Source organism: Mobula hypostoma, chromosome 1, assembly GCF_963921235.1.
Source record: "Mobula hypostoma chromosome 1, sMobHyp1.1, whole genome shotgun sequence".
NCBI lineage: Eukaryota > Metazoa > Chordata > Chondrichthyes > Myliobatiformes > Myliobatidae > Mobula > Mobula hypostoma.
The window spans coordinates 27,428,778-27,455,971 of record NC_086097.1 but is presented as its reverse complement, the minus strand read 5'-3'; the positions used below and the strand labels follow the sequence as shown (position 1 = coordinate 27,455,971).

The following is a 27,194-nucleotide window of genomic DNA, read 5'->3' as shown; positions in this document are numbered from 1 at the left end:
TTATTGGTGATGAAAAAAAGAGGAAAAAACCCTACTAAGCAGGAAAAAGTAAGGAAAAAAAAACCCATTAGGTGTTCAACCCCGGAACTATGCGTCATACAAAAGCTTCTAAAGATAAACATCAAATCGCCAACAAAAAAAAATGTGCCAAAAATTTACAATTAGATCGTGGAGGATATCTATCAATTAACTCAAATGATAGTAAAGAGCAAATGAACCCCATCTTTTCTCAAGATCAAACATAGGTTCAAAGGTTTGACTTCTAATTTTCTCCAAACTAAGACATAGCATCACTTGAGAGAACCATTATGACAAAGTGGGAGCCGATGTATCCTTCCACTTCAACAAAATGGCCCTCCTAGCTATCAATGTAACAAATGCAATAACATGTTGGTTAGACAAAGAAATACCACGGATATTTTGAGGAATTATTCCAAAAAGCCAGTTAATTTGTTAGGTAGTAAATTAATTTTAAGAGATTTAGAAATTGTCGAAAAAACTGACTTCTAGAACTATTCCAGTATAGAACAAGACCAAAACGTGTGTCAGTATAGCTGTCTCAGTTTTACATCTATCACAATAACTATCAACATTAGGAAATATTTTAGACAATTTCTCCTTCGTCATATGGTAACGATGTACAATTTTAAATTGAATCAGTGAATGAGTAGCACAGATCGAAGAAGAGTTAACCAGCTTCAGAATCCGCATCTGATCCTCCATCATAAAAGTCAAGTTAAGTTCCTTTTCCCAGTCTTGTTTAATCTTAAATAAAGGATTCTTATCCCATTGTAATAGTAAATTATAAATTCTTCCAATGAAACCCTTCATCGAAGGGTTCATACTCATAATACTGTAGTATCTAACAGATCAGCATCCAATATGTAAGGAAAATTAATGGTTCTTGATTAATCAAGGTATCAAAGGTTACAGGGAGAAGGCAGGAGAATGGAGTTGAAAGGGATAATAAGTCAGCCATGATGGAATGACAGAGCAGATTCAGTCGACCAAATGACTTAATTCTGCTCCTATATCTTTTGGTTTTCTCCAGCCCTTTACCTTTTCCACAGAACTGGCTTCACCTTCTAGCTAGTCCTTGTTCCCCTCACCCATTTTTCTTATTCTGGCATTTTCCCCCTTCTTTTTCAGTCCTGAAGAAGGGACTTGGCCCGAAACATCAATTGTTTATTCATTTCCACAGATGCTGCCTGACCTGTTGAGTTCCTCCAGTGATTTGCGGATTTTATTCTGGATTTCCAGCATCTGCACTCTCCGGTGTCTATAAAACTCTGGTTAGACCACACTTAGGATATTGTGTTCAGTTCTGGTCACACCATTGTAGGAAGGATATAGAAGCTTTAGAGGGAGTGGAGAAGAGATTTACCAGTATGCTCCTGGATTAGAGGGCATCTCTTAGAAGGATAACTTGAGCAAGCAAGGACATATTCCTTTCGGATGAAGGAGGATCAGAGATCACTTGATAGCAGTGTACCAGATAAGTGGCATAGGTTGATTATATAACAAGAGTCTATTTCTCAAGCAGAGGTGGCTCATACCAGGAGGCATAATTTTAATATGTTTGGAGGAAAGTACAGGAGGAATATCAGAAGTAAGTTTATTTACACAGAGTGGAATGCGTGGAATGCCCTGTCATGAGGGGTGGTAGAGGCAGCTGCATTAGTAGCATTGAAGAAACTCTTAGATTAGCACATGGTTGAAAGGAAAATGGAAAGGTATGTAGGAAGGAATGGTTAGATTGATCTTAGAATAGGTTAAATGGTCAGCACAACATCATGGGCTGAAGGGCCTGTACTGTGCTGTATTGTTCTATGGTCTATGTTTTAAGTCCTCTAGACAACAGGGAAAGCAAGAAGGTTATATGGATTGGTGATAAATGCCAATCTTGCCAATGGCAATCATGCCCCAAAACCTAAGGCTATTTGTTGCTATTATATAGTCGCTTGGGGATGACTTTGATAGCAATAGTTGTTCAACACTGCCGACGCTGGACAATCTGTCATTCTTAACCTACATAAACATGCTGGTATTTGTATATTGTCACATGTAGAAGATACAGTGAAAAACTCATCTTGCATACTCTTCATATAGACCAAAACATTACCCAGTGCATTGAGGTAGAATAAGGTAAAACAATCACGATGCAAAATAAATTAACAAGCTACTGAAAAAGTGCTACAAGTCATAAACACTAGAGATTCTGCAGATGCTAGAAATCCAGAGCAGCACACATAGAATGCAGGAGGAACTCAGCATCTTTGGAAAAAACGCAGTGTAGGTGAACGGTATGGTGTAAGAACATAATGAGGTAGATTGTGAGGCCAAGAGTCTATCTTATTGTATGAGAGTTCTGTTCAGTGGGTTAGAAACAGTTCTTGATTCTGATGGCACATGTTTTCAGGCTATTATATCTTCTGGTAAGGGGTGAGGAAAGAAGAGAGAATGCCTGGGGTGAGATCAGTATTTTATTATGCTGGCTGATTTAGCGAGGCAGTGATAACATTAACAGTGCATGAAGGGGAGGCTGGTTTCCCTGGTGTGCTAAGCTGTGTCCACAACTCCCTGAAGTTTCTTGCAGTCATGCGCAGAGCACTTACCATACCAAGTTGAATGCAGCCAGACAGAACACTTTCTGGTGGAGCATCGATAAAAATTGGTAAGAGTCGAGGAAGCTTTGGTGAGCTTTCTTGGCCATGACATCAATGTGGTTGGACCAGGGCAGGCTACCCTGTCAACCTTCTCAACCTCATCACCCTTGAAGTAGAGAAGAGCTTGTGCACCACCCTCCTTTCTGAAGTCAATGAGCAGCTCTTTTGTTGACATCGAGAGGAAGTCTGTGTTATACACTGGGAGTACATTTATGTGGGTATTAGCTGGGCAGCATTGAAAAGAAGAGGTTCTTCTGACACTCTTTGTCTAGGCTTGCCCATGACGAACAGACTGAGGATCTCTCATCATGAATGAAGTTTGGAATCACTCCTAATGAAGGGTCTTGACAGATAACACTGACTGCTCATTTTCCTCCATGGATGCCGCCTGACCCGCTGAGTTCTTCTAGCATTTTGTGTGTGCTGCTGTAGATTCCCAGCATCTGCAGACTCCCTTGTATCTCCTGGCCAAGGTTGCAGGGCATCTGTTGGAACCATTCCTCAAAGAATTGAAGGTCTTGGGATTTCAGAGATAGATCCTAGCTTGCAAATTGGTATCAATTAACTGCTGCCTTCTTTAGGCAGTGCAAATGTCAGTGTTTGGTCCTGCATTTTGATAAACTGTATGGGAAAACAACACACCATCATGAGTCACCGATCCAGAGCTGAAGGCTTTTAATTGCTCTTTTTTATGTATAGTGTAGAAAATGCCTGAGACCTGCTATAGTAAAGAACAGTGCTTGTTGTCAGGCATGTAGCAACATTCTTCACTGCATTATTGCAATAGTGTGGAGGATTTCAATTCCAAACTTCCATGGTGTTGGTAAGTGGACTGACAATGTGTGGAGCTAAGTTCTACAGATCAGAAATATTCCATTTACCATCCCACAGTTCTTTTTAAGGATTAGCTTTATTTTTCGTATGTACCTCAGAACATACAGTGAAATGCGTTGTTTGCGTCAACTACCATACAGTTTGAGGATGTGCTGGGGTCAGCCCACTAGTGTCTCCATGCTTCCCGCGCCAACATAGCATACCCACAATGTATTAACCTACCCAGTTTGTCTTTGGAATGTGGGAGGAAACTGGAGCACCCAGAGAAAACCTGCATGGTTTGGGGAGAACGTACAAGTTTCTTACAGACAGTTGCAGGAGTTGTATCCAGGTCCATGGTGCTGTATTAGCATTATGCTAACCACTGCATCTGCAAATGTAATAAAGACCATAAGACCATAAATCAAAGCAGCAAAGTTAGGTCATTCAGCCAACGAGTCTGCTCCATCATTCCATCATGGCTGATTTATTTTCCTTCTCAACCCCGTTCTCCTGCCTTCTCTCAGTAACGTTTGATTCCCTTACTAATCAAGAAACTACCTGCCTCTGCTTTAACTATGCCCAATGACTTGGCCTCCACAGCCATCTGTGACAAAGAATTCTGCAATTCAGCGAACTGGCAATAAGTTACAGCTTTGTCCTGTCAGTGGGCTACAGTACCAGCCCTTCCTGGTCTCCCTCTCTCTTGCTAAAAGACAACAATGTGTGCATGTTAGTATTGGAGGAGGACAGGTGCAGATGTCTTCCACAGTTGCACAGCCTGCCAACTTCCTACCCCTGCCAGATGAGTAGGAGTTGGAGGACTGTGGTGCAGTATCCTCGAGCCACTCAGTGGGAGAGACAGTGATGCCTCCATATGTGAATCTGCCCTGTATTGCACTAAAGTGCCATCGTTACTCAAGGCAACACACAAAATGCTGGAAGAACAGCAGGTCAGACAACATCTATGGGCGGAATAAATAGTTGACATTTTGGGTGGAGATCCTTCATTAGAATTGGAAAGAAAGGGAAGAAACCAGAATAAAAAGATGAGTGGGTGGGGAGGGAAAGAAGTACAAGCTGGCAGATGATAGGTGAGGCCAGCTGAGGGGTAATGTGGGTGGGTGGGTGAGGGAAGGGTGGATGAAGTAAGAGGCTAGGAGGGGATATTCCCCTCCTCCGTCCCCTTCTTCCATGGTCCACTCTCTACTCCATCTTCAGCCCTTCTTTCACCTATCACATCCCAGCTCCTTACTTCATCCCCTATTAAGCTGGGAGGTGATATATGGAAGAGGTGAAGGGCTGCAGAAGAAGGAATCTAATAGGAGAGGACAGTGGATCATGGGAGAAAGGGAAGGAGGAGGAGAACTAGAGGGAGGAGTTGGTAGCTGAGCAGAAGAGAAGGAGGTAATGGGGGAATGAGAATGTGGAATTGAAAAAGAGAGAAAGTGGAGGGAGAGAGATTACCACATCTTAGAGAAATCAATGTTCATACCATCAGGTTGGAGGCTACCCATCCATAAATGCTGCCTGACTTGCTGAGTTCCTCCAGCATTTTGTGTACGTTGCTCTTTATTTCCAGCATCTTCAGAATCTCTTGTGTTTATGGTTTCTCAAAAGTTACAAATATAGTGAAGAATGGGTCAGCAACACCTTATGTTTAAAGGAAATATATTTGAAGATATTCGCAAATATACTTGCAAGAGTTTTTGATGCGATTTTAATTGCTGGTTTGATCTGTTGTTTAAAGGCAATCCTCCAGACGCTTACTTTCATGGTTTTTTATCCCTTTTTTCAGTTTGTAAGTAAGAGTTCATTTACAGCCCTACTGGTTCGATTCAGTCATTCAGTCACGTTATTGTCCTCTTCGAATGTCAATGTAGATTCTCCATCAGCAGTAGCATGATCTAGTGCTACAGGCCATGGCTGCTGCTGTGTGCTGCCCTTCCCCTGCTCTGTCTCCCTCGGGGTCTCAATTACCACGAGATTCAAATGCACTTGGCCAGCAATAGTGATCTATGACATGCAGCTACTCCTGCCCGTCTTGTGTTGCAGCACACTTTGCCTTCCCTCCGTCTGCCCTCTCTTCGCTCCGCATGTGCTGAGGCTGAAGTCATGCCGTTGATTGGCTTTGCTGGGCTGCACACAGACGCTTTGTTTGTTGTCTCTCTGTGCTTGTCCAAATCTCAAGTCTGTTTATTTTGCATGAGTCATAATTCTTATCACTTTCAGATCTTGATCAGTAGAAAACATCAGTGCAATTAACTGTTCTGTCATCGAAACATTAATCCAGACAAGTAGGATAGTTTAAAGGGAGTAATTTAGTCAGTTAATTATGATATATCAAATCTGTCATATAACAATCTATTCTGTACGGTGACCATGTGAACCTAGTATGCAACAGAAATGTTATCAATCCATTTGGGGCGAAACGGTAGCGTAGTAGTTAGCATAATGCTATGATAAAGCCAGCGACCCAGGCTCACTTCCCACCGCTGTCTGTAAGGGGTTTGTACGTTCTCCTAGTGGCCTTGTGGGATTCTACAGCTTACTCTGTTTTCCTGACAAAACTTCAGATGTGTTAATTTTAGAATTCTCAGAATACTTTTAATCCAGGGTAACAGTTCCATAAAACATAGGAGCAGAATGAAGCCATTTGGCCCATTCTGCACTGTTCCATCTTGGCTGATTTATTATCCCTCTCAACTCCATTCTCCTGTCCTCTCCATGTAACCGTTGACACACGTACTAATCAACCACCTTGTTCCATTGTTGTCTAATGACTTGGAGACAGGTTTGAGTTGTAATGGGATTAGCAAGAGTTCATGGGGAATGAGGGGGGAATTTAAATTCAGTAAGTTAAATAAAATCTGGGGGGTGGAATAAAACTTATAGAGATCATGAAACCACCATATTATTACAAAAATCCATCTGGTTTACTAATGTCCTCCAGGGGAAGAAACCTGCCTCCTTGCCTACTCTGAATTATATACTCTAAACCCACAGTGATGTAATTCACTCTTAGCTGCCCTCTGAAACTGGAAAAACTGGGCTACAAAAGCTAGCTTCAGTGGTAATGTCATTGTCAACTAAAAACATTAAAATAAATCTTGAAGTGCAAACAGAAGCTTAATGTTAAACAGGCCAGAAGCTCCTGTTGTCGTGCCATATTTCTAAATAAATAAATTTCAATTTCTTTTTCTTTATTAATAGGTTTATGGAGAATCATAAAATTGAAGCAGAAAGTGTTGGAAGTACACAAACAGGAATACATCAAGATTTGAATGTGGGAAATTAATGCTACAGGTTGAGCCTTTGTTAGACAGGGACCAGCAGATAGTACCAGGTTATCCAGAGAAAATCCTCCTGTCCTTTCAGGACACAGGAAAAGACCCAGCAAGTTAACCACAGAGTTGGTGATTTTAATTTCAAACTTCTGTGATGGTGACAACCATATGATGACATGTCAGCAGCCCGATTTGCATCTCTCCATCTATTTTTGTATCTGTTGACCAGCAATGTTGAGATGCAAAAGAGGCTGGTAATTTGCTATCAGCTGTTTTGTACTGTCAAGCAGGGTCCAGGAAGATTCATAAACATGAGATAAAACCTATCTGTAGTTGATACCAGTTACCTGCTTAAATTATTATTTGTTTTTATTTAGAGATAAAGCACGGTAACAGGCTCTTCCAGCTCAGCAGGCCCACGCCGCCCTATTACACCCCCATGACCATTTAATCTACTAACCCATACGCCTTTGGAGTGTGGGAGGAAACCGGAGCACCTGAAGGAAACCCACGCAGTCATGGCGACAACATACAGTGGTGGGAATTGAGCCTGGGTTGCTGGCTCTGTAATAGCGTTATGCTAACGGCTATGCTTTAATAGTTGATATTCCTCATATATAATAGTAGTTTATATCCTGGCCATAGAACTTAGAGTTTTATTTCAACCCTTTGCTTGTCTTCTGAATGTGGGTTTAAGAGTGCAGATGCTGAACAGGGAATTCTAACACGTCCATTCTCCAGCGGAAGATCATTGGCTGGTAAATTACAGACTGTGCTGGCTCAACCGCTACTCCGTGTCCTTCCCTTCCGTGCACTGGCAGCCCATCTGTAAGAGGGAAGGTAGAACGTGTATACACTCAAGAGAAAGGCAGGTGAAAGCAAGTAGGAGGAAGTCAAACCCAGCAAGGAAGAATGGCTTGTTAAGCGGAGGCCAACATGCGAGTTAGCAACCTTGTGCAATTTTTACACAGGCTTAGAACACTACAGCACAGAAATGGGTCCTTCATCCCATGTAGTCCGTGCTGAACTGTTAATCTTCCTCGTCCCATCAAGCCGTACCTGGACTATAGTTAGTGAAGTTTTAAATCTCTGATTTCCTGGTCTTGAGAGAGGTGGGAAGATAACAACAGAGCTCAGTACTAGCCATCTTTATTTATCACTTTAAAGGCAGGTAGACTGTGAACCAGTCTCTGCCCACCAAAATTAACATCCTGGCAGTGCTGTCGGCATTTACATGCAGCAGTATCCAAATGAATAATTAGCCAAAAATAAATCCAGTTAAGCCAGTGCACTTGTGGGCTTGCCTGCAGTTTATTTTCGTTGTGATTAAATCAAACGCTTCGGCTGAAGCTAAATCCTGAGTGGGTTTGATGCAGTCAGGAATCATCAACTAATTTCATTCTGGTACAGGAGGAATGAAGGGCAATCTGTTTATTTCTCATTGCCCTCAGCTGAAGAACCTGCAAGCTTTTTATTCCCATTCACAGGTTATTATTTTTTAATTTTAAATGCATATCCTATTAATATAAGTTAATTAATATTTTGTCAGACAGCTATTAAAAATTTAGGTCCAAAACCATTACGTTTCTTTCTATCTAAACAAGAATGTTCCATTTATATAGGGTAGACTGCAAACATTCCAGAGCACTTCAGAGAGATTACAGAGCAAAGTATAACAATATGAGAAGAGGTAGGTGTCAAGGCACATTAACTCTCCAAACCAGTCTACGGAGGGCAGGCTAGGACAGGTAGGTAAAGGGCTGCTTCAGTGTGTGGTTGTTGAGTCTGACAGTGTAAAGTACTGTGCCATCTCATTGTTGTGTCTGTTTTAAATGGTTGCCTTTCCTTGCCACTGATGGTCATCTTTCTTACACCCCCACAGGTTCAGTGCATGCCACATCGATCGCAGCCTCAAGAGTGGAGCAAGCGTTGTCAGAAGTGGCTTCATCCTTGCAAAGCAGCATGCCCAAGCAGGGACCAATGCACCCCTGGATGACCCTGGCACAGATCTGGTTGCACGCAGGTTAATTTGCGGTGAATCTCCGCTGTTCTTTTGACTACTATTTCAAGTCGAGTTTATTGACATGTGCACACCTACAGTGAGGTTCAGGTACAATGTAAAAGTTGCTTGCAGTAGCATCATAGACACATAGATCCAGACAACACACAAAGCATGAATTACACAAGGAAGTGAAGAGAAAAAAGATTGTGCAAAACGGCATTAGTACAAAATAAAACAAGAGCAAATGGTGATCCACAGTGTTTCATTGTTAAGGAAGGGTTAGGGCTGTGCAGGTTTGTTCAAGAACCTTGTGGTTGTATGACAGGTCAGTTCAAGAATCTGATGGTTATATTTAAGTCTATTCAAGAACCTGATGGTTTGTAGGCCAGGTCTGTTCAATAACCTAGTGGCCACAGCACAGGTATGTTCTAGAACCTGGTGGTTTTAGGTTGGGTTTGTTCAAGAACCTGGTGTTTGTAAGACAGGTCAGTTCAAGAACCTGATGGTTGTTTTCAGATGCTGAAGGTAAATATATGCGTAAAAATGTAACATAATGCACACACACACAGATATACAGAGTAAGGAGGCATGCAGATTTTATGATTCTGATTTTCCATCATGCATTGGACAATACCTACTTGTATGTGTGTGGTGCTTTTTAAGTGCTTTGCAGAGATGTGTCAAAGAAGGAATGGATTGGCTGGTCCTAAAGCTATAATCAAAGAGGTTGATTTTACAGAGAATGAAGAAAGAAAGAGCTAGAGGGGTTTATTAAAGGAAATAAAGATTGGGGATCTAAGATTCTGAAAGTATGCTTCCCGCTGCTGATGAAAGGGAGAGGAGGCTGGTGTGGAGAGCTGAGGAGTTGATATAAGGGGTATCGTAAAAACAAAGCAGTCTGTGAGGATAGAGGAGCAAGACAGAGATAGAACACAAAGGTACAACCTTAAGCTTTAAGTTTAAGCTTTAAGCTGTGGAAAGAATTGGAGGGTTCAAGTGAAGGGGAGCCAAGTGCCATCAGTGTGCATGAAAGTGGACCTTATTTTGTGGATGATGCTACTCTAGAGGCCTCAGCTGTCTGTGAGGGGTTTGTACGTTCTCCCCGTGACTGCATGAGTTTCCTGCTGGTGCTCAGGCTTCCTCCCACATTCCGAAGATGTATGGGTTCGTAGGTTAATTGGTCACATGGGTGTATTTGGGCGATGCAAGCTCTTTGGGCTGGAAGGGTCTGTTACCATGCTGCATCGCTAAATTAAAGAAAAATGAGAGATTGAGGTATGAACCTCTACAGCCTCCTCCATCGTTCATTAAAATCATGGCTGTTTAATTTCAACCCTTCCTACCTACCTGTTCCAATATATATTTATTCACTTAATCTTAGTCTGGGTAGTGGAGAACTCTGAAGATCCCCAACCCTTTGGTAGCTGAAGGGACGTACAGGAGCTGGGCCATAGAAGAGCAAGGAGGGAAGTCATAGTACAATTTTACAAAACTCCGATTAGCCCACAACTGGAGAATCATGTACAGTTATGGTTGCCACATTATAAGAAGGATGTAAATGTACTGGAGAGGGTGCAGGGGAGATTTGCTATGGTTGGAGCATTTCAATTGTAATGGAAATGGAATAGTTCAAGTTCAAGTTTATTGCCATCTGTCTGTACATATCTACAATCAAATGAAACAACATTCCTCCGGACCACAGTGCACCCACCAAACGTTTATCACACACAGAACACAAAGCAAAATATTATCGTAAATAAGTTAATAAAATATAATTCAAAATGCATGTAGAGTGCAATACAGATAAACAGTAAACAGCTCGAAGTTCTAGTGACAAGACCTCAGTGGTGGCAGGGTATTCATTAGTCACACAGCCTGATGCTTCTGTGCCCTTTTCTCATTCCCAACGATAGTGGGTCAAAGAGTCTGGGCAGCAGGGATTCTCAGCATTGCTTCTGGCTCTTCATCTACAATGCTGCTGGTGAATGTCACAAATGGAGCGGGGGGGAGGGAGACCATGGTATCCTCTCAGCTGTTCTTACTGTCCTCTGTAGGGTCTTGTGGTCCGATGTTTTGCAGCTTCCGTACCACACAATGATGCAGCCGGGCAGGACCCTTTCAATGGTGGTCTTGAAGGAAGTTGATAGAATGAGGGCAGGGAGTCTTGCACGCCTCAGTCTCCTCAAAAAGCATAGATGCTGCTGTGCCTTCTTGACTCATGAGGAGATGTTCTTGGTCCAGGTTAGATCGTCCTTTATGTGCACACCAAGGAACTTTGTACTCTTCACTCCATCCACAGCAGAGCCATGGATGTGCAATGGAGAGTGGTTGACCTGTGCCTTACTGAAGTCCATAACCACCTTGTCTACACTGAGACTCAGATTGTTGTTCTCAAAGCATTTGACAAGCCTCTTTACCTCCTCTCAGTTTGCCGACTCATCATTGTTGCTGATGAGGCCAACTACTGTTATATTATCAGTGAACTTGATGATGTGGTTTGAGCTGGACCTGCAGTGCAGTCATGAGTCAGCAGCATGAACGGCAATGGGTGAGCGCACAGCCCTGGGAAAACACCACTGCCCAGTGTGACAGATCCTGAGATGTTACTGCCAACTCCTGCTGACTTCTGTCTTTCCATTAAGAAGTCCAAGATTCAGTTACAGAGCAGGATGTTGAGTCCCAGCAAGGACAGTTTACCCACCAGCCTCTGAGGGATGATTGTATTAAACTCCGAGCTGAAGTCAGTGACCAAAATTCTGGTGTGTTAGGCGTTGTTTTCTAGGTGGGACAGGACGGAGTGGAGGGCAGAGGCTGTGGCATTATCAGTGCACCAGTTTAAGCAGTAGGTGAATTGGAAAGTGTAGAAGTGTGGAAGATGGGATTTTATACGATTCGTTACCAGCCACCCTAAGCACTTCATGATTGTTGAAGTCAGTTCCTCTGGGCCGTAATCATTTAGGCCAGTTACCATCGCTCTCTCGGGCATTGGAATGATGATGGCTGCCTTGAAGCCTGCAGGGGCACTGGACTGTTTTAAAGAGACATTAAAGATGCCCTTTAAGATCTCTGTTAGCTGGGCCGTACAACCCCTCAGCACCTGATCAGGTATGTTGTGTGCCCCCACAGCTTTGCATGAGTTTACCCTGACTAGGATCCTCCTCACCTCGGCTGCGGTCAGACAGGGTGTCTGTTCCTTAGGGGGAGGAGGGGAAGGGCTATCCTCAATGTCACGTCATTTATTGCGTCTAATCGTGCATAGAAGGCATTCAGCCTATCAGGAAGGTATGCCTCACAGTCATTGGCACATAGGGTAAACTTGTAATCTATCATGGTTTGTATCACTTTCCACTTGCGCTGTGTCCCCCCAGTGTCACAAAGGTGTCTTGTGAACTTTCTGTAAGTACTCTCACTTTGCCTTCCTGATGGCATGAAAGAGCACAGCTCTTGCTGACTTTAGAGTCATCCTCTCTCCTGATCTGAAGGTACTGTCCTGATCCCTAAGCAGTGCATGAATCCCTGCAGTCAGCCATGTTTTTTTTGTTTTCCATGGCAGTGAAGTTTTTAGTCACAGTAATGTTCTCAATGCACTTTCCTGTGTAGCCAGTCATTGATCGCACATATTCATCAACGTTGGCGTGATGGTTGTAGGTAGCCGCCTTCCTGAATATGCTGAAGTCCAGGTTTTCAAAACAGTCCTGATCTTCTTGTAAGATGGCTTGACTTGTTTAACCAGTGGTCGGTCTGTATGCCAAGATTAGAATAATGGGTATGTGGTACAACACAAGGGAAAACAACAATGCAGAATAAAGTGTTACACTTACAAAGTGTTGTTTAGGCACACAGTAATGCACAAGACCACGATGAAGTAGATTGTGAGATTAAGATTCCTTCTTATTGTACGAGGGGATCAACCAATAGTCCTACAACAGTCAGATAGAAGCTGTCTTTGAGGCTGGTAGTATGTGTTTTCAAGCTTTTGTATCTTCTGCCCAATGGGGGGTTGGGGGGGGGGAGAGATGGCAGAATGTCTAGAGCGCTGGGATCTTTGATTATTTGATTATGTTGGAGGCAGCGAGAACTGTAGGCTGAGTCTATAAAGGGGTAGCTGGTTTCTGTCATGTACCAAGCTGTGTCCACAACCCTCCGCAGTTTCTTGTGGTCACGAGCAAAGCAGTTGCTATACCAAGCCGTGATACATCCAAAAGGTACAGTTATAAAAATTAGTGAGGATCACAGGGGCAATCCAGATTCCTTTAGCCTCTTAAGGAGGAAGAGATGACAGTGAGCTTTCTTAGCTATGTTGTCTACAGGACAGGCTATTGGTGATATCCACTCCTTGAAACTCTCCACCCTCTCAACCTCGGTGCCATTAATGTATGAAGGAGTGTGTGGACCACCCACATCAGTGCAAAAATTTACAAGCATGTTGCCAGGGCTTGAGGGCCCGAGTTATAGGGAGAAGTTGGGCAGGCTAGGACTTAGGTTCTTTGGGCATAGGAGACAGAAGGAATCAAAATCAGAATCAGGTTTAATATCACCGGCATATGTCATGAAATTTGTAGTTTTGTGGCAGCAGTACATTGTAGTACATAGTAATACAAACTATAAATTACAAGAAATACATATAAAAATAAATTAAATAAGTAATGCAAAAAGAGAGGGAAAAGTACTGAATTAGTGTTCATGGGTTCACTGTCCATTCAGAAATCTGATGGCAGAGGGGAAGAAGCTGTTCAGAAACATTCAGCACATGTCTTCAGGCTCCTATGCCTCCTCCATGATGGATAATAAATCCTGAGGAGCATAGATAGGCTGAATCCACAGTGTCTTTTTCCCAGGAAAAAGGAATCAAAGACTAAAGGTGTAAGGTGAAAAGGGAAAGACTTAAAGAGGACTTGAGGGGCAACTTCTTCCTGCAAAGGGTGGTGAGTGTAAGAGGCCGGTACTTTAACAACGTTGACAAGACAAATGGACAAAAGAGAAATGAACCAAGCCCAGGCAAATGAGATTAGTTTAAACATGGGTAAGTTGAGCCAAAGAGCCTGCTTCATACTGTATAGCTCTATTAATGTAAATAGAGTCAATGAATGCTTGTTAATTATATTTTATTTATTGATAATTATAGACTCCAGTCTTCAAGATTTGTTGATTGAAGTATTAAATTGTTTTGTTTCTATTTAAGCTGTATTCAGTTAATTTCTGAGTGATATTTGCATTATTCTGTTTGATTTGTTCATTGGTTTCTGATTAGGTCAATGTTAATTATCCACCTCAGTTATCTTTGAGCAATCACAAGTCAATCACATTGTAGTGACCCACGAATAACCAATTCATTAGACTGGATGTGGAGAGCAAGTTGATTTCTCTGACAGACCATGCTGAACCAAAGCTGAGTTTATTGTCAGACGCCCATTTCAGTTCTAGCCACCCCATTGTAAGAATGATTTTGAAGATCTGGAGAGGGTGCAGAAGAGGTTCACCAGGATGCTGCCTGGATTAGAGGGTATGTGCTGTAAGGAGTTGAATAAACTTGGATTGTTTTCTCTGGAATGACAAAGGCTGAGGAAAGAAGTTTATAAGATTATGAGAGGCATAGAAGCTGGTATCAATTCCCAGGGTTCAAATATCTAATACCAGAGGGCATGCTTTTAAGATGGGGCGGGGGGGGGCGCGTGTAAGTTCAAAGGAAATGTATGGTACAGGTTTTTTTTACACAGAGCAGTGGTGGAGGCAAATAAGATCAGGGCATTCAAGAGGCTCTTGGAAAAGCACATGAATGTGCAGGAAATGGAAGGATAGAGACATTGTGTAGGCAGAGGGGATTAGTTTTAGTTGAGCAGTTGATTACTAATATAATTAGTTCAGCACAACAATGTAGTCCAAAGGGCCTGGTCCTGTACTGTACTGTTCTGTATTCTACATGAATGCATAGGTGCAATGAAAATCTCGCAGCAAGCATCACAGGCACATAGCATCAGATAAGCAACATTCACAAAACCTAATATTATGCTCAATTTCTACAAGAAAGAAGGAAGTCCATTGCGGTGCAAAGTGATCAAAGTGGTTATAGTGTTGCTAAGTTGTAGTGGTTAGGTTTGTGCTGGTTGGTTTAGGTAAGGAATCAGTTAACTTTCTTGCAGTAATTCCAAGCTTCATGGTCACTATTGCTGTTGCTAGCTTTCTATTCCAGAATTGAACACAAGTAAAAAGCCACAGAGTTTAGAAATAGTTGTGATAGTATTTTGCCTGTTTTATTAACTGACAGCAAAAAGGGGTCTCTGAGAATTTCAGTCAATTAACAATAGTGAATCAAATGTGATTTTTATGTCAAATTGATACCTTGTTTCTTTGCTCAGGATGTTATTTTAACACCACTCTGAGCATCAATTATCCCCCAATCAACACCATTGAAATAGTTCAGCTCCAGACAGTTGTCTCATTGCATTTCATTGTCATATTTAGCTATGAAGACTACAGCAGACTACATTAGCTGTTTCAATATGCCCTTGGTTTTATGAGGTTTATAATCAGACTCAGATTTATTATTTCTGACATACATGATATGAAATTTGTTGTTTTGTGGCGGCAGAACAGTGCAAGGACATAAGTTAACTGTAAATTACAAAATTAAATAGTTTAAGAAACATGAATAGTTTGGTAGTGTTCATATATTCCTGGACCATTCAGAAATCCGATGGTGCAGGGGAAGAAGCTGTCTCTGAATCATTGAGTGTGGGTCTTCAGATTCCAGGACCTCCTCCCTGATAGTTGTATCAAGAAGAGGGTATGTACCCTTATGGTGAGGCTCCTTGATGATGGATGCCACTTCTTGATGCATTGCTTTTTAAAGATGTCCTCAGTGGTGGGGAGGGCTGTGCCCATCGAGTCTGCTCCGGCTTTCCATCATGGTTGATTTCAAGGGTTAAAAGGTTCATTTATTATCAAAGTATGTATGCAGTATAGAACTCTGAGATTTGTCTTTTATACTTCCAAACCATGGAGTATAAAAACCATCAAACTGAAAATATTTAAGCTTTAATGGTTAACAAAGTGGAATATTAATCACTTTCTTTTCCATTTTCTGTTACTACCTGTTTCTCAAGGTGGTTGTATGGTAACATACTGCCTACATACTTTGGTAATAAATGAACCTTTGAACTTTAAACTTCCGGTGGTAAAGAGAGGCCTAACCTGTTCAGTGGGCTGCACATCTCCAGCTTACACCTTTTCATCCTGGGGAAAGGTGCAAGGGGAGGTATAAAGCTTTAAAAAAACAAACCGTGCTGTTGAATTGGAGGACTGCTTGCACAACATTCCAGCAAGTGAAATAAGCAGCTTAGACATACAGAGGAGGTAAACACCTTCTGATCATGCACATACAGATGATTACCCTGCAACACTGACATCTTCCTGCTTGCCAAGGTTTCACTTTCTTGTATGTGCGAATGTATGGAGGACGTTCTCATCAATGAACAGCATTTAAACTTTCTCCAAAAATAGTTCCTTCAACCATTTTCTGGATGCTTATTACTGTGAGTCATAACTCTGCACTTGAAATGCAGAATAAATCTGGAAGCAAAATAAGAGGAAATAAAACACCATTGGGTACATTAGGGGCATTTAAGAGACTCTTAGGTAGGTACAAGGGTGATAGGAAAATGGAGGGCTATGGAGAAGGGAAGGGTTAGATTGATCTTAGAGTTGGTTAAAAGGTCAGCACAACATCGTGGGCTGAAGGGCCTATACTGTGCTGTAATGTTCTATGTTGACTCCATTGACCAGCCCATCCCTGCTTGTAACCAACCAACAACAGCCCTCTGCCAACTCTATGCCCAATCACTTCTGGCTTCAAACGCCCGCCAGATATTGCCCCCACCGCCACATCTTTCCCCCTCCAACACCGCCCCACCCCCATCATTTTCATCTCCTAATCCACATCACATTCAGCTTGAGTTAGCAGCCTTGGGGAGAAGTCAGGGAGGAGAATGCTGGGTGAGCTCAGCGGGTCGAGCAGTTTCAATGGAAGGAAGTAAGCAGTTCAACATTCAAAATAAATTTATTATCAATGGACATGTATACCACCATTTACTACCCTGAGATTCATTCTCCTGCGGGCATTCACAGTAGAACATAGAAGTATAATAGAATCGATAAAAAACTACACTCAAAGATAAACAAGCAACCAAAGTACAAAAGGAGACAAACTGCAAATTCAAAGAAAGACAATAAATAAATAGATAGATAGATAATTAATTAATTAATATTGAGAACATGATTTGCAGAGTGCTTGAAAGTGAGTCCATAGGTTGTGGAATTATTTCAGTATTGAGATGAGTGAAGATATCCCACTTTAGTTCAGAGGGTGATTGATGTTTTGAGCCGAGGCCCTTCACGGGGGCTATAGAGGAGGCAGAGTGGGGTGGTAGAGACCAGAATCGAAAGCCTGAAGCAGTACCAGTAATGCCTTTCCTCTTCCTGTGATTGACTAGTTCTGGGGTTGACACTCAGAGGTGGGTGACATCCAGAAGGCAAATCCGAAGATCAAGTCTGGAGGTAAAAGCCTGAAAATTGAGCCTGCAAGTCCGGGTCAGGATCTAGAGGTTGGAGGTCTGATGTCTGCCAATCGGAGAGTCCAGGGCTGAGGACTGGCGACCCAGGGGCAGCCTGTCTTGGGATTGGAAGCCTGTCTGTGTGTGTGAGGGGTTAGATGGGTGGGTGGGAAAGGGACTTTGTTGTTGACTGGTTTAGTTCTGCTGTTGTTGCTTGTGTAGTTCTGCTGAACAGAGTGGGAATGTTGGTGCCAGAATGTGTGGTGACACTTGCAGGTTGCCCCCAGCACATCCTTGGGTTGACTTGGGTATTAACGCAAATGACACCTTTCACTGTGTTTCGATGTGCGTGTGATAAAGACTTCTGAATCTGAAGTCAGTATCATCATGAAACAAGCAGCATATAGCCTGAATCTTTCTAGCTCCAAGCTGAAGATTAGTGTTGCATATGCAGAACCTTAAATGAGATGGGTAATCCTGCAGAGCAACAGCAGTGAAGCGTGAAACTGTAAATGAAGAGCTGGGTGTCAGCAAGCGATCTTCTCCGGCAAAATGCTGGAGGACCTCAGCAAGTCAGACTGCATCTATGGGGGAGAATAAACAGTCAACGTTTTGAGCCAAAACCCTTCATCAGGAACTTCTTAAGCAGTCCCTTGGGCTCAAGGATGACTTTCCTCCATTGGATTCTGAAATCAAAGTCAAAGTAAATTTATTATCAAAGTACATACATGCCACCATTTACACATTTGTACAACCTTGAGATTCATTTTCTTGCAGCAGTTACAGGACAATAAAGAAATACAACAGAATTATGAAATACTATACATAAAGACATTATCAACCAGTGTGGAAAAGAAGACAAATTATGCAAATAAAATCAATATAAATAAATAAATAAATAATGTTGAAAACATGAATTTGAGAGTCTACAGGTTTTGAAATCAGTTCAGAGTTGAAATGAGTGAAGGGACCTAAAACTGCTGTACCTCCTGTTCAATGGTAGTAGTGAGAAGAGAGCATGGCTTGCATAGTTGGGCTCCTTGATAGTGGATGCTGCTTTCTTGTGGCAGTGCTCTTTGATGAGATTAGATAAAAAGGTAGTGCGATAAGCTTCATTTGTCACTTTGTAGATTGAAACATACAGTGAAATGTGTCAATTGCATCAATGACCAACACAGTCCAAGGATGTGCTGGGGCAGCCTGCAAGTGTTGCCACTCTTCTAGCACCAACATAGCATGCCCACAACTCACTAACCCTAACCTTTGGAATGTCTTTGGAATGTGGGAGGAAACCGGAGTACCCAGGGGAAACACATGTGGTCACAAGGAGAATCTACAAGCAACATAGGAATTGAACCTGGGTCACTGGCAGTGTAATAGCATTACTCCAACTGCTAAGCTTTTGTGCTGCTCTTAACCAACTCGTTGGGTTATTGACGAGGCCAGTGTTGTACAAGGTAGGCTAGGAGGATGGTGGTGCCCCCTTTTCTGATGTTTACTTTGGACTTTCGTGCAACGCTCCCGAATCATTAAACTGTAGTTCTCAGTGCCGTCTCACATGCCCCTTTTGCAGGGTCAGTCACTCTCAGTTGACAGAGTCAAAGGTTCACAAAGCCATGGAGGCTGATGCTGTACCCTGCATTTCTCTTGGGAGTTAATGTATGGTGAGGATAATGTCCTTTGTGGTCACCAAGTGGATGGAATTCATGTAGTTTGGGGGTAGCCCATCAGTGCACTGTAAGGAGACCTTCTCAATGAATTTCTCTTAATAAACAGTCCACAGATCCTGAAATCTGTATTGTCTCCTTATGTGAAGGTAGGAACAGATGAGGCCTTCTGTCATGTCCTTGGTATGATAGATGAGGTTGTAGAGTTAGATTAGAAATAAACTTAATTTTATTGTTGTTGACGCTAAAGGAACAACTGTGGTTGTTCTTAACCTTGCATTGAAGCAGCATTTTGGACTTAGTAAGATCAGAAAAATCATGCTATTCATATTCATATTAATAATCCAGAATTTTGAATTCAAAAGACACCTTGGTTAATTTGCGGTGGAGACCAAGTTGATGTTGGAGACCAACGCACACAAAACGCTGGAGGAACAGCAGGTCAGGCAGCATGTGTGGAAATGAATAAACGGTCAATGTTTTAGGCTGAGACTCTTTTCAGGACTGGAAAGGAAGGGGGAAGAAGAGGGGAGGGGAAAGAGGACTAGCTAGAAGGTGACAGGGTAAGATAGGTAGGTAGGAAAGGGAAAGGGCTGGAGAGGAAAGAATCGTATAGGAGAGGAGAGAAGGACAAGGGTCCCCAAGGAAAGGTGATAGGCAGGTGAGAAGAGAAAGCGGCTAGACTGGGGAACAAAGGAAGAGGGGAGGGGGAGATAATTTTTTTTTATATTTGGAAGGAGCAATTGATATTCATGCCATCAGGTTGGAGGCTACCCAGACAGAATATAAAGTGTTGCTCCTGCACTCTGAGGGAGGCCTCATTGTGGCACATTGTGGACCAACATGTCAGAATGCGAATGGGAATTGGAATTAAAATGGTTGGCCACTAGGAAGTTCCGCTTTTGGAGTGTAGTTGCTCAATGAAGTGGTGCCCCAATTTATGACAGGTCTCACTAATGTAGAGGAGGCCGCATTGGGAGCACCAGACACTATAGACGACCCCAGTAGGTTCACAGGTGAATTGTTGCCTTACCTGGAAGGACTGTTTGGGACCTTGAGGGGAGATAAGGGAGAGGTGAATGGTCAGATGTCACACTTCAGCCGCTTGCAGGGATAAGTGCCACGAGGGAGATTAGTAGGGAGGAAAGAATGAACAGGAGGATCACGGAGGGAGCAATTCCTGTAGAAAGTGAAGGGGGGGAAGTTAAAGGTATGTTTGGTGGTGCAATTCCTTTGGAGGTGGTGGAAATTGCACAGAATGATGTCAGACATGAAGGCTCATGGGGTGGTAGGTAAGGACAAGGAGAACTGTTACGGTGACAGAAAGGTGGAGTGAACATAGATATCGAGGAAATGGTGGAGATGCGGGTCAGGGCAGCATCAGCGGTGGAGAAAGGAAAGCCCATTCTTTGAAGAAGGAGGACATTCTTGGAAACAAGCCTACATCCTGGGAACAGATATGGCAGAGACAAAGAAACTGAGAAAAGGGAATAGCATTTTTACAGGAGACAGGGGTCAACAGTTTGTCTCCAGAGATGGAGACAGAGAGATTGAGAAAGGGGAGGGAGGTGTCAGAAATGGACTGAGTGAATTTATGGGCAGGGTGCAAGTTAGAGGCAGATTTGGAGAGGATGGTCAATACTAAGGAAGGCAACAAGATATTAATAAATGCACCGTGGCAATGCTTGTTCTTGAAGCTTTGACACTGATCATGGTCAGAAATTCAATTTTGCCAAGACAAATTAGGTCGTATATTTTAAAAACAACTTAGGGAGGGAGGAGCAATGATGATAAGAGCTAATAAGGGCAGAACAAATGCAAACTAAGCACTGGAATTCCTTTGTAGTTACATGGAATTGAGTGATAGTGAATTTATGCTTAACATGGTTTAGAGTGTGTTTGTACAATGTACAGTTCTAACAGTCATATTATAAAAATGGATATGGAAACACCAGAGAAATTTAGGAAAGAGTTGCAATGATTTTACCAGTAATGGGAGAAACTACTTAATCAGTAAAATATAACAGTGGAGAGGTGACTTACTACAGGATTTTAAAACCCTGGAAAGTTGTGGAATGGAGTACTTCAACTTGTGGAGAAGAGCTGGATCAACTATGCACATCATGACCTTTTACAGATGTGCAGTGAAGAGCATCTTGACATGCTATATCAGTGTTTGGTAAAGAAACTGCATTACAGTTAACACGAGGGTTCTCAACGGGTAGATAAATCTGCCCAATTCATCACCAGCACTACCCTAACCCCAACCCCCCAATTCATCACCAGCACTACCCTAACCCCAACCCCCCCCCCCCAACCCACCACCATCAAGGACATACAGGTTCAGGAAAAACGCCAACAATATCTTGAAGGCAAACATGAGGAAATCTGTAGATGTTGGAATTTCAAGCAACACACATAAAAGTTGCTGGTGAACACAGCAGGCCAGGCAGCATCTCTAGGAAGAGGCACAGTCGACGTTTCAGGCCAAGACCCTTCATCAGGCCTAACTGAAAGAAGAGCTAGTAAGAGATTTGAAAGTGGGAGGGGGAGGGGGATATCCTTTTCTATACATTGGCGAGACCCAGCGCCGACTGGGAGATCATTTTGCTGAACACCTACGCTCTGTCCGCCAGAGAAAGCAGGATCTCCCAGTGGCTACACATTTTAATTCCACATCCCATTCCCATTCTGATGTGTCTATCCACGGCCTCCTCTACTGTAAAGATGAAGCCACACTCAGGTTGGAGGAACAATACCTTATATTCCATCTGGGTAGCCTCCAACCTGATGGCATGAACATTGACTTCTCTAACTTCCGCTAATGCCCCACCTCCCCCTCGTACCCCATCCGTTATTTATTTATATACACACTTTTTTTTCTCTCTCTCCTTTTTCTCCCTCTGTCCCTCTCACTATACCCCTTGCCCATCCTCTGGGCTTTTTCGCCCCCTCCCCCTTTTCTTCTCCCTGGGCCTTCTGTCCCATGATCCTCTCGTATCCCTTTTGCCAATCACCTGTCCAGCTCTTGGCTCCATCCCTCCCCCTCCTGTCTTCTCCTATCATTTCGGATCTCCCCCTCCCCCTCCCACTTTCAAATCTCTTACTAGCTTTTCCTTCAGTTAGTCCTGACGAAGGGTCTCGGCCCGAAACGTCGACTGTACCTCTTCCTAGAGATGCTGCCTGGCCTGCTGCGTTCACCAGCAACTTTGATGAATATCATGAAGGATCCCACGCACCCTGCTTATGGACTGTTTGTCCCACTCCTATCACTGCACCCCTCATCACCACATACACATCACCTAGCATCACTTTAAATACATACAATCACTCTGTGTATATCACAGCTGTGATATTCGTACAACATACATCAAAGTTGCTGGTGAACGCAGCAGGCCAGGCAGCATGATGCCTGGCCTGCTGCGTTCACCAGCAACTTTGATGTATGTTGCTTGAATTTCCAGCATCTGCAGAATTCCTGTTGTTTGTGATATTCGTACATTGTGTTTTATTGGATTGCTTGAATATTTACACTCAATGACCATTTGATAAGAGGTACTTAGTAAAGTGGCCACTGAGAATATTTCTGTACATTTGTGGTCTTCTGCTTCTACTTGGTGCTGCACAAGCACTGCCGGACTGCTGTTATAACGCGCAGTCGGTGTGAACGACGTGGGAGTTAAATTGTAAAGTAAGCTTTTTTGACGAGATCCCCTAAATCGATTTGATTGAGTCTATCTTTAAAAATATTAATGTCAGAAATACTGCACAGGTCTGGTGGTGCTGCTTCCGCTGCTGTAGCCCGTCCACTTCAAGGTTTGACGTGTTGTGCATTCAGAGATGCTCTTCTGCACATGACTATGGTCACATGTGTTTATTTGAGTTACTGTGGCCTTCTTGTCAGCTTGAACCAGTCTGACTATTGCCTCTGACCTCTCTCATTAACAAAGCATTTTTGCCCACAGAACTGCCGCTTACTGGATGCTTTTTTGTTTTTCGCATCATTCTGTATAAACTCTAAAGGCTGCTGTGCATGAAAATCCGAGGAGATCAGCAGTTTCTGAGAAACTCAAACCACTCCATCTGACCCCAACAATCATTCTACAGTCAAAGTCATTTAGATGACATTTCTAACTAATTTCTGCTCTTATTTCTAACTGTACATTGTACAAGTGGCCACCAAGTTTATATTTATTGTGTTTTTGTTGTTTTTTTATTGTGTTCTTTGTGCATATTGTATGTATAAATAAGTGTGTTGTATTAGATCCAGAGTAACAATCATTTCATTCTCTGTACACGTAATTACCGAAGAATGACAATAAACAATCTTGAAAGAGAAAAGAACATAGAGGCCTATGCTGTTAGAACAACACTGGGGTTGGGCAGATGGGTTCAAGCATTGAGCCATGAGAAACTGAGGTATATGGAAACTTCTCACAGAGGATGGTGAATCTCTGGAATTCTCTCCCCCAGAGGCTAGTGGAACTGGAGATAATTAAACATAGGTTAGAGACTTTATTGGGAGTGGTGGGGAACTGACATAGAAGAGATGAAGCATGTGGCAGAATAGCCATGCATATACTGATTGGTGGGCAGAGTTGAGGGGTCAATTTCTACTCTAATTTTCTTATTATTCATAAGAGCATGTTTTATTGAGTTAGACATGTAATACATTTCCTTGGTCACCTATGTACATCTCCTCTCTCTTGCCTTGGTAGTTCCTCTTATTCCAATATAATACTGAAACATCTGATTTTAGCTTTTCCCTCTCAAACTTCAGAGGTAATTTTATCGTATTATGATCACTGCTCCTAAGGGATCCTTTACCTTAAGGTCCCTAATCAAATCTGGTTCATTGCACACTTATGAGTTAATGCACCAATGTATTTTGCACCATAGAAAGAACATTAAGGATAAAATAAACTGTGATAGAGAATCAGAATCAGGTTTATTATCGCTGACAATATGTCATGAAATTTGTTGTTCTGTGGCAGCGGTACAGTGCGATGCATAAAATATACAATAAATTAAAATAAGAAAAAATATGTATATATAATAGTGCAAAAAGAGAACAAAATAGTGAGGTAGTGTTCAGGGGTTGATTCATTGTCTGTTCGGAAATTTAATGGCGGAGGAGAAGAAGCCATTCCTAAGATGTTGAGTGTGTGCCTTCAGGCTCCTCCTTGATGGTAGCAATGGATCTGCTTGTTTCAGGCATCACCTTTTGAAGGTGTCCTCAATGCTGGGAAGGCTAGTGATCATGATGGAGCTAGCTGGGTTTACAACTTACTGTAACTTTTTCCGATCCTGTGCATTGACCCCTCCATACCAGACAGTGATTTATCTGTAGAAATTTGCTAGCGTCTTTGGTGACACAACAACCCTCCTCAGACTCATAATGAAATATATGAATTAATTCAACTCGAGTGCCGTGGATTGCTTAAATCTATTGAATGACAATGTACTTGGATGTTCATTTCAGTGGAGAGACTCTTCACACAGTGATATTTTATTTTAACATATATTTGCTGACCTTTTCCAGAGAGGTTCATCTCTCTTGTCTCTCCACTCATTCCTTAATGACGAGGAGGATGACTGCAGTATCTCCTGGGCCAATGCCACATTGTAGGAAGAACAGCTTGCACATTGTGTTACTAATGTTTTAATCCCTTCCCTGCAACAGCACCAGCGCCCCAGCACTCAAGTGAAACTTTCTCCCTCTTAGCCAGACTCACAGTCTTTGAAGAAGCATTTATCAATACAGACTTGTTCAAAGTTTAACACTTAACATTTATCACCTGTACGTCAAAACCTACAGTGAGATGCTTTGTTTGCATTAACAACCAACACGGTTTAGGATGTGCTTAGGGCAACCCACAAGTGTCACCACACATTCCGGTGCCAACATGGCATGCCCACGATGTTCAGTTGAACAACACAAACAGCAAAAACATCATCAGCATAACAAGCTCCTTCCCCATCTTCCTGCCTACGCGCGCGCGCACACACACACCCCCTCCAGGCCAGTCCCTCCAAAATCTCATACTCACAGACATCAGGCCTCTGACACCCCCACCCCGTCCCCCTGACCCAGACTCACAGACCTCCATCCTCTGGACAAGCCGAACCAAAGGCTTCAACCTCTGAACTAGCCAACTTTGGTCTTCAACCATCAGTTCTAATGATGTTTACAAAGTAGAGAGTCGTAATCTTGCTCATCCTTGGAGCCTAAACAGCAGAAAGGAATGAAAGACAGGCATCCTTTTAGACTGGAATGTCTCAAAGGTATTTGCAACCAATGATAATTTTAATGTAATTGCTGTTACAACACAAGGTAGCTACTTTGCATGCAGCAAGGTTCCACAAACAGAAATGAGATAATTCGTTTTTTTAAAGAATGTTGGTTGGCTGGGACAGGCCATTTGAAACGGCAGTTGGGTTTTGTTTCATATGCATGGGACATGAACGACAACAGAGTAGTATGATTAAGCATTTTTACTATGAAATGTTCCGTCACTGTACACACTGGGCAACCTACAGTACAAGAGCGATGAACTAGGCCCATCAAGATGAAGTTAGGCACACTCAGAAGCCTGCACCCAAAGGAGAGTGCCTCATCCATAGGATACCCAATCGATTCACCATGTGATCAATCGGCCACATGCGCAATTGCATTTTCTCACAATCGGTCTGATACAGTTCAGGTCTCACTCGATTTAATCCTTCAATCCAGAAAGCACAATTGCACTTACATAGAACATACAACCCTCCAGCACAATAAAGGCCCTACAGCTCACAATGTTGTGCCAACCTTTTAATCTGTTCCAAGATCAATCTAACTCGTCCCTCCCACATAACCCTCCATTTTTCCATCATCCATGTGCTTATCTAAGAGCTTCTTAAATGCCCCTATTGTATCTGCCTCTTCCACCACCCCAGCAACACATTTAATGCACCCACCACTCTCTGTGTAGAAAACCTGCCTCTGACATCCCCTCCTCTATAACTTCCTCCAGTGACCTTAAGATTATGCCCCCTTGTATTAGCTATTTCCACCTGGGAAAAAGACATTGGTAGTCCAATCCATTTATGCTTTTTATATGCCTCTATCAAGTCACCTCTCCTCCATGCTGAAGAGAAAAGCCCTAGTTCACTCAATCTTTCCTCATAATACATGCTTTCGAATCCAGGCAGCATCCTAGTAAATCTCTACATCCTCTCTAAAAGTTTCAAATCCTTTCTATAATAAGATGACCAGAATTGAATACAATACTTTGTGTGTTCTAACCGTAGTCTTATAGAGCTGCAACATTACCTCGTGGCTCTTGAACTCAATCCTTCAACTAATGAAGGCCAACACACCATATCCTTAAGCAACACACATAAAAGTTGCTGGTGAACGCAGCAGGCCAGGCAGCATATCCTTGTTAGCCACCTTATCAGCTTTCTCACTGCTACATGAGTATAAGCCTAGCTTTCTGTACTCAAGCCTCGGGTCAAAAGGGTAATAAGAAGCCATTTAGTCAGGGCACTTCATTAGTCAGGACACAAAGAATAGAAGTTGTGATCTTATATTACAGTTGTACAAAGCATTGGTGAGGCTTCATTTCCATTATTGTGTATGGCTTAGCTCACCCTGTTCACCCTACTGTGGGAAGCTAGAAAGGAATCAGAAATGTTTTATATTGCCAGGATTCAGGGACTGGGTCCTAGAGAGAAGTTGGTCAACCTGGAATTGATTCCTTGGGATGAAGGACTGAGGTGTAAATCATGGGGAGGTATAGATAAGGTGAATGTACGCAGTCCTGTTCTCAGGATAGGGGAGTCTAAAACTGGAGGGATAATGTTTAAGGTGAAAAGACAAAGATTTATAAGGGATCTGAGGTCTTTATACAAATGCTGGTGCCTACATGGAACAAGCTGCCAGCGTAAGTGCTTGAGGCTGGTACAATAACATGTAAAAGATGTAAAAGACTCAGGGAAAGCTTAGGGGATATGGGTCAACCAAATGGAACAAGCTTAGATAAGCTTCTTGATCAGCATGGATGAGTTGGACCGAGGACTTTCCATGCTGTTTGACTCGATGACACTAAACCTCATGAATAGGGCTTAAGCCCACAATCGTCTGACCTGAAGGTAGACAACCAAGTACTGCTTAAATAGAGTGCAGAGATATGATCTATGGAAAATAGTCCGAGTACACAGCAATT

The 27,194-nt window shown here is 42.6% G+C and overlaps 1 protein-coding gene across 2 annotated transcripts in view; it reads left to right on the top strand.

Moving 5' to 3' along the window:
• ttc7b (tetratricopeptide repeat domain 7B) overlaps window positions 1-27,194 on the top strand; it is a 477,499-nt gene that overhangs the window by 327,143 nt on the left and 123,162 nt on the right. For both annotated transcript variants that reach the window (XM_063045085.1, XM_063045099.1), the window contains one exon: window positions 8,649-8,789. In XM_063045085.1, the coding sequence (XP_062901155.1) occupies window positions 8,649-8,789 (141 nt within the window). The remainder of the gene's footprint in view (window positions 1-8,648; window positions 8,790-27,194) is intronic.